Below are 7,832 nucleotides of genomic sequence, written 5' to 3'. Positions count from 1 at the left end.
CTCTTCCCCTTCTCCTCCGGAGATCTGAGTTCCCCACGTGTTGCTGTGAATTTCTCATTGAGGAGGAGCTGCCAAATTCTCCCACTGTGTCCAAGCAGGGCCAAACTCTGCTTCTCCCCCCTGGGCAGGCTCAGGGCTGTGGGAGGGAGCAGATGCAGCCTCCCTCAGTGACAGGGGTGCTGTCACTGTGTCCCCCTGTCCTGTGCCTGGGGGCAGCAGAGCCAGGCTGGAGCTGATCCCCGCTCTCCTGGGTGCTCTGGCTGGGATGGTTTGTGGTGTGGTGACCTTTCTTTTACTGATCTGATGTGATCTGAACCCGGAGCCCACCCCTTCAGCTTTTCCTGCAGCGTGGTGACAGCGTGTGCAGGGCCAGCTGCGTGACTGCCGGAACAAAGCCACAGAGGAGGGGCACAGGCAGAGATGATTCCCTCAGATCTGGGCTTGTGACAGAGGGGATTGTTCTGGCAGACAGGCAATCTCCACACTAATCATCCAAGCAGCCTGGTAGTGTGCATCCTGCAGAATTTCTGTGGAGAGATGGATTTTGTGGGCATCCAAACAAATGAGCTGCCCTAACGAGGGGAGAGCGAGGCCCTGGGATGTCCTGAGGGCCTGGCAGGGAAGTGGGAGTCAACGTGGAATTGGATTTCACTGCACACAAATCTCTTCTCTGCCTTGCCCTAGGGAAAACCTGCCCAGCCGCTTTAAATTCAAGGAATATTGTCCACTGGTGTTCCGGAACCTCCGGGAAAGATTTGGGATCGATGACCAAGATTACCAGGTATCCTCTCTTCTCTTCCTGCCCTCCTGACACCTTTCCTAGGACAGAACAAACCCTGATGCAAACATTGCTACCAGCAGCTTTTCTGGGTTTATAATCGTGGTTTGAATGCTTCCACTCCAGTAGTGGAGTGGATCTTGCTGTGCCAAGCACTGGGCAATAGGAGGAGAAAATGCTCCCTGTTCCCAGGGCATCAAACAGGGGGCACACATGGCTGTGGACAGGCAGGAGCTGGAGGATATCAATGATCCAGTGTGGAATATCTGCAGGGAAAACGGGTCTGTCACATTTGTCCAGATTCAGATGAATTTCAGCTGCTTTCAGCCAAGCGTGTGGTGTTGAATTGGGTGCATCAAGGTGGCTTCTGCTTTGGGATTCATCCCCTAATGCCAGAGGGTCTGATTTTCTTGGAGAGGAGAGCCGTGGTGTGTTGTTAGCACTGCTGGGCTCAGCTCCAGGCAGAGGGAGATGTCCCAGCTCTGGCTGCTGCAGCAGGACCGCCCTTCCTCACACAGCACGAGGAGATGAGGAGAGGCAGCAGCTGCTGGGAGATCCCACAGAGCAGAGCCAGGGAGGCCGTGGTGGCTGCGTGGCCCTGGGCAGGCCGGGTGTCAGGGAGCTGAACCCGCTGGGCACGGTGCCAGGGGCATCCCCTGCACTCCTCTGGCTGCAGAGGCACGTCGGGGAGTGCTGCAGGCTCCCTGCTCGCTCCACGTGCTCCCACTGTGGTGGGGAGAGCTGCTGGGAGCGGGGCTGTTCCCGCTGATCCCAAATTCCTTCCCTTTGTGCCACTGTCACACCCCTTTGTGATCACGCCCTCCCCAGGTGTGACCCACGCTCTCAGTACCTGGTTTGTCATTTACCCTCCCTCTGTTGTTCTGAGGGATTGCTTCAGGCTGGTTTGGCTTTAAAAGTGTCCAGCTGGAACAGAAAACATGAATTGAGCTAAATTCAGGTGGGTAAAATGTGATGGCTCGAGTGGGAATGGAGCCAGGCCGCTGAATTTAACAGCCCAACTGTGGGAGAGGTGGGAGTGACAGGAAGGGAACGGAGGCAGCCGAAGGGCTGTGAGTTTGGTAATGCTCCGTGTGGTCACGATTTCTGCTTCCCAGCTCCAGAAGAAAAGCTCTGTGGTTTTGAGGTGAGGGCTGATTAAACTGCCTGGCACAGACCCCTTTGCAAATGTCAGCGAGAAGCAAAGGGGATTTTTCTGTTTGCCTTTATTTTCCTGATGCTTTCTAAAGCTGTTGGCAGCAGCAGAGTTTTTCCCCTGCTTCATTAAAGTTTTAAAAGCTTTAAATGCTTTGTTCTGAAAGGAAACCTCTCGGCTCACTTGCAGCATGACGTGGTAAATCTCTCTCTCTCTCAGAGCAGGCTCTGCTGCAGACTCCCTCTGCTGCCAGAGCTGAGGGAGGAGGACACAGCAGTGCCACTGCCACCTAAAAAAAAAATAAATAATCCAGCCTGAAACACAATGTCCAGCCCTGAGATGTTGGAAAACACAGTGCTAGGAGATCCCTGTGCAGGTGTTGGTGCTGCTGTGTTTCAGAGCCCTCCCCATCTGTGATAAGGAGCAGCTGGTGAGAGGTTGTTGGTTGATAAGGTGACTTCTGGGCAGGAGCTGGGAGGTGGAGGGGACAGACAGGTGACAGCTCGGCCTGAGGTGTGAGGAGCAGTGCCTGTGACTGAGGGAGGAGCTCGCAGCAAGCCCAGCTACCTGGGGAGAGGCAGCAGAACAAAGAGCTCGTGCTGTGGCTCAGGGAATTGATCCCTGCTCTGCAGTTTTCCTGGGATTTTCCAGCCCTGCTGCACTGTCTGGTTGCTAAGGGTGGAGACAGGGATCTAAAGGCAGATGCTGCTGGTTGTCAGAAGCACAACCAAGCTATTTATACTCATCTTGGACGTCCAGGGGTAGGAAGAGTGGAGCCTGAGGGTGGCTTTTGGTGGAGGATGGCCTGTGAAGAATTCCCAAACACTGAGACTTTGGCCAGACTAAACTGCTCTTTGATGGAAGAGCCAACAGGCCATTCCAGTTGTTTTGTTCTGGTTTTCCTTAAACCTTAGAAATATCCTGGCTATTCTGAAATCCCTGGGAGGAAATGCTGAGACCTCTTGGCCTGTGTATCCCACATCCTTAAAAACCCTTTAGTAAAAAATACTTTCCAGAAACACCCTCCAGGTGTTGGAGTAAAACCTGCCAGGGCCAGGTGGAAGCCCTAAAACCACATCCAGATTTTTAAACAATTGAGTTTTACCCTCAGCAGTGCCAAACTTGGTGTTCACAGGCAGAGTGGGTGCTCTGAGCTTGTCCTGAGGAGCTGGCCTTGCTTCCCAGGGCTGCTCAGGGAGCTCATGGGCAGAGTGGGTGCTCTGGGTGTCCTGAGGAGCTGGCCCTGCTTCCCAGGGCTGCTCAGGGATGGGCAGAGTGGGTGCTCTGGGTGTCCTGAGGAGCTGGCCCTGCTTCCCAGGGCTGCTCAGGGATGGGTCCCAGGGCGGCTCAGGTATGGGCAGAGTGGGTGCTCTGGGTGTCCTGAGGAGCTGGCCCTGCTTCCCAGGGCTGCTCAGGGAGGTGGCAGCTCCTGCCAGCCCCTCTCCACGCTGTGTCTGTCCCCCAGAACTCGGTGACACGCAGTGCCCCGGTGAACAGCGACAGCCAGGGCCGCTGCGGTGCCCGCTTCCTCACCACCTATGACAGGAGGTTCGTCATCAAGGCCGTGTCCAGCGAGGACGTGGCGGAGATGCACAACATCCTCAAGAAGTACCACCAGGTATGGTGAGTCTGGAGCCCCCCTCGTGCACACCTTGGGATTTGCTGGGGGTCTGGAGCTTGGATTTGCAGCTGGCAGAGCTTGCACGGAGGTTTTGAGGGAAAAAGCAGTTCCTTAGGGTCTGAGGGACAAATATAACCCAGCAGCTGTGTGTTTGTGGTGCTGAGCCCCTTCCCAGCTCACCGTGGCCCTTGCATTGATCAGTTTGGGATGCCTGGTACCTGAGAGCTCCTAATTCATTGCATCAGACTTTCCAGAGGGGCTGGGGAGGAGCAGGGAAGGGAGGGGCCAAATGGAACAGCTGGAAATGTTCTGGTCCACATCTTCTGCCAGCCCATCTGCTCTGCAGGGGTATGGAGCAGGGGGTGTTTGACAGGCCCTGAGTTCCAGGCACACTGAGGTCACCACGAGAAGTGAAGTTGGGCAGTGCCAGTGCACAGCTGGCCTGTCACAGCAGGCTATTGATCAGTTTGGGATGCCTGGTACCTGAGAGCTCCTAATTCATTGCATCAGACTTTCCAGAGGGGCTGGGGAGGAGCAGGGAAGGGAGGGGCCAAATGGAACAGCTGGAAATGTTCTGGTCCACATCTTCTGCCAGCCCATCTGCTCTGCAGGGGTATGGAGCAGGGGGTGTTTGACAGGCCCTGAGTTCCAGGCACACTGAGGTCACCACGAGAAGTGAAGTTGGGCAGTGCCAGTGCACAGCTGGCCTGTCACAGCAGGCTGGGCGCACACACAGTGACAGAATGCCAGGATTGGGCAGTGCCAGTGCACAGCTGGCTGGGCACGCACACAGAGTGACAGAATGCCAGGATTGGGCAGTGCCAGTGCACAGCTGGCTGGGCACACGCACACACAGTGACAGAATGCCAGGACTGGGCTGGAGGAACCTTGGAGATCACCCAGCTCCACCCCCTGCCAGGGGCAGGGTGGCACTCCCTGGATCAGGGAATGGGGTGCTGTGTCCCAGCTCAGGGCTGGAAGGTTCCCACCATTCTCACTCCTTTCCTGAGACCCCAGAGCTGTTGCAATCCTCCTTTCCTTTCACACTGGTGTCAGGTGGCTTTGCTGCAGTGTCTCGTGGCCTGTCAGGGATGGGGTTTGTGTGACCGAGCTCTTGCCCTGCCCTCCCTTCCCTGCTCCCTGCAGTTCATCGTGGAGTGCCACGGGAACACCCTCCTGCCCCAGTTCCTGGGCATGTACCGGCTCACCGTGGACGGCGTGGAGACCTACATGGTGGTCACCAGGAACGTGTTCAGCCACAGGCTGACCGTGCACAGGAAGTATGACCTGAAGGTGAGGTCCTGGGGGAGGCTGGGAGCTCCTCCAGAACGGTGGGAGTCACTTCTGGGAACCCCTCCTTGGTGGCCTTTGGGTTTTGCTCAGGGGATCAGCTTTTGGGGGGCTGTGGATGGAGCTTCAGTGTTGGTCCATTCCCCCATCCCAGGAGATCATGAAAAAGGGGTTGAGCACTCATTTTAAAAATGCTTTTTCACTGTTTCCCTGCATGGAGAAATTTAAGTGGTGCCAATGAATGCATTGGGAATATGACCCCACAGTGCACTAATGAGATTTTCTCTTTTTTTCTTTATCAGGGCTCAACAGTATCCAGGGAAGCAAGTGATAAAGAGAAGGTATGGAGCCATCCCTGGCCAGCCTTTGCTTTCTCCCAGTGGTTGGAAGCAGATGGGATCCAGCTGACTCCCCTTTTCCAAAGGGGTGTTTACCAGGCCCTGAGCTCACCCTGTTCCTGTCCCCCCTTTCAGGCTGTGCTCTGGAACAGGAGGAGCTGGTTCTGCCTGCCCTGCTCCGTTGTGGTGGCACTGCCAGGAGTGGGGGGGCACTCCCTGGGGACAATCCCAGCAGTCCCAAACCCCACATTAGAGCAGGGCTGTCCCTATGGAAGGGTTTCCTCACAGCACCCCCTGAGTACCACCCTGAGGCAGGCCAGAGGGAGATTTGCCAACAGAAGCTTCTCTAAACCGGAGCAGCTCCTCTCAGATCCTTGGCATGTTCCTAAACCTGGCTTCTGGTGCCAGTGGGGGGGATTTAGGACTCAGCCTCCTTCCCCTGCAGAACTTCTGTGATGCTGCCTTGAAATTCCTGTGGAGGTCACAGCAGTGGCTCGTGGTGTTGCATGTTTTGCACGGAGGATTTTCAGGTTTGGAGTCTACTCCAGCCTGCCCTGAAAGGAGATCTCAGCCAGGAGCCAGGGAGCTCCCATCTGCCCCAAATCCTCTGGCATCACCAGCCCCAAGGTCCCACAGTTCCCTGGCTCATGCAGTTGGACTGTTCATGTGGGATCACAAAGCCACCACCCGCTCCTGTGTTGCTCTAAATAATTGAATTCCCAGAGGCACAACTGGGAATTCTTCCACATCCCCAGAAATCCTCAGGGCCTGCTGTAAGCAGATTCCTCAAAGATCAGTGGGGTTCATTTTTTCCTCAAATCTTTAGGGGAGAGATTTTTTTTTTTTTCACCCCTTTCCCCCTGCAGTCACAAGCCAAGAAAATTCATTTCTTTTCAATTCTGGCAGCTGCTTAGAGCAGCTCTCAGCCTGGCAGTTCTAAAACTCACTTGCTCCACGACTCCCTCGAGCTTCCCTGTAGGTCCAGCTGAACCCATGGATTCCCTGACACTTCTTGTGCTCTGCCTGATGCCATTTCCATCCTCAGTGGACTTTGGGCAGCCAAAGAGCCCAGAGTGACCAGAGGCTGTTCCATCCACACCCAGCTGCTGCCGGCTCCATGTGCCAGCCCTCCCCTGCGAGCAGGCTGGGGGATTTGACCTCAGGCTTTTTGTTGCAGGCCAAGGATCTCCCAACGTTCAAGGACAACGACTTCTTGAATGAGGGTCAGAAGCTGCATGTTGGAGAAGAGAGTAAAAAGAACTTCCTTGAAAAGCTGAAGCGGGACGTGGAGGTAGTTTCCTGGGGGACAGCTCTGCTCTGTCTCCCGTCACCGCATCCTCACTGCTGGCTCTGGGGCTGCAGCAGTGACTGCAAAACCGACTCCTTCCTGGATCAGTCAGGGTCCTGCTGAGGGCACTGGGCCTGTGTAGATTCTCTGGAGTCTCACGAGGGTTTAGCTCTCGCTCCAGCCCTTCTTAGGGAGGCAGGGTTAGGGCCTGAGCGCTGCCGATCCCGCGCGGGCGCCGCTCTTCTCACTGCTGCCTTTCTCCCAGTTTTTAGCCCAGCTGAAGATCATGGATTACAGCCTGCTGGTGGGCATCCACGACGTGGACCGGGCGGAGCAGGAGGAGATGGAAGTGGAGGACCGGGCAGAGGATGAAGAGTGTGAGAACGACGGCCTGGGGGGGAACCCCATCTCCTCCTACGGGACCCCCCCCGACAGCCCCGGAAACCTCCTCAACTACCCCCGGTTCTTTGGGCCCGGGGAGTTCGACCCCTCCGTGGATGTGTACGCCATGAAAAGCCACGAAAGTGAGTGGGGGGCAGCTGGGGGGAGGTGTGGAGGGGGTGGGGGAGCTGTGGAGGAAGGATGGAGGGCAGGGGAGGTGTGGGGGAGCTCTGGAGGAAGGACGGAGGGCAGGGAAGGTGTGGGGAGCTGTGGAGGACAGGGAAGGTGTGGGGAGCTGTGGGGGGCAGGGGAGCTGAGGAAGAGCTGTGGAGGGCAGGGGAGGTGTGGGAGAGCTGTGGAGGAAGGTTGGAGGTCAGGGGAGGTGTGGGGAGCTCTGGGGGAGCTGTGGAGGTCAGGGGAGGTGTGGGGTAGCTCTGGAGGAAGGATGGAGGTCAGGGGAGGTGTGGGGAGCTCAGGAGGAAGGATGGAGGGCAGGGGAGGTGTGGGGAGCTGTGGAGGAAGGACGGAGGTCAGGGGAGGTGTGGGGAGCTCTGGAGGAAGGATGGAGGGCAGGGAAGGTGTGGGGAGCTGTGGAGGAAGGATGGAGGGCAGGGAAGGTGTGGGGGAGCTGTGGAGGAAGGATGGAGGGCAGGGAAGGTGTGGGGGAGCTCTGGAGGAGGGATGGAGGTCAGGGGAGGTGTGGGGGAGCTGTGGAGGAAGGATGGAGGGCAGGGAAGGTGTCCCGGGCTCAGCAGAGCGCGAGGGCTGTCTCTGCCCAGCGCCTCTGCTTTGCTGGGCACTCCCTGGTGGTGGCTGGAGCGGGGGACAAGTGATGCTTGGACAGGGGTGGCACGTTCAGAGAGCCTCTGGTGTGCTGGTCCAGTCATCTTCGCCCTTCTGCAGCCTCCAGCTGCCTTTGCTTCCTCTCTGAGTTACCCCAAACCAGCCCTGCCTGGTGTTTCTGGGGCGGGGGGTGCAGCTGG

At 57.0% G+C, this 7,832-nt stretch overlaps 1 protein-coding gene across 1 annotated transcript in view; it reads left to right on the top strand.

Annotated features, from left to right (window-relative positions):
• The window catches only part of PIP4K2B (phosphatidylinositol-5-phosphate 4-kinase type 2 beta), a 14,816-nt gene that overhangs the window by 624 nt on the left and 6,360 nt on the right, over window positions 1-7,832 (top strand). Inside the window, exons 2-7 of the mRNA XM_008634829.2 lie at window positions 685-781; window positions 3,397-3,549; window positions 4,699-4,845; window positions 5,145-5,183; window positions 6,358-6,471; window positions 6,734-6,992. Coding sequence (XP_008633051.1) covers window positions 685-781; window positions 3,397-3,549; window positions 4,699-4,845; window positions 5,145-5,183; window positions 6,358-6,471; window positions 6,734-6,992 — 809 coding nt within the window. The remainder of the gene's footprint in view (window positions 1-684; window positions 782-3,396; window positions 3,550-4,698; window positions 4,846-5,144; window positions 5,184-6,357; window positions 6,472-6,733; window positions 6,993-7,832) is intronic.

The sequence above is a fragment of the Corvus brachyrhynchos genome, unplaced genomic scaffold, assembly GCF_000691975.1.
Source record: "Corvus brachyrhynchos isolate BGI_N302 unplaced genomic scaffold, ASM69197v1 scaffold30, whole genome shotgun sequence".
NCBI lineage: Eukaryota > Metazoa > Chordata > Aves > Passeriformes > Corvidae > Corvus > Corvus brachyrhynchos.
The sequence above is the reverse complement of the archived record's forward strand: the minus strand, read 5'-3'. Positions and strand labels throughout refer to the sequence as shown.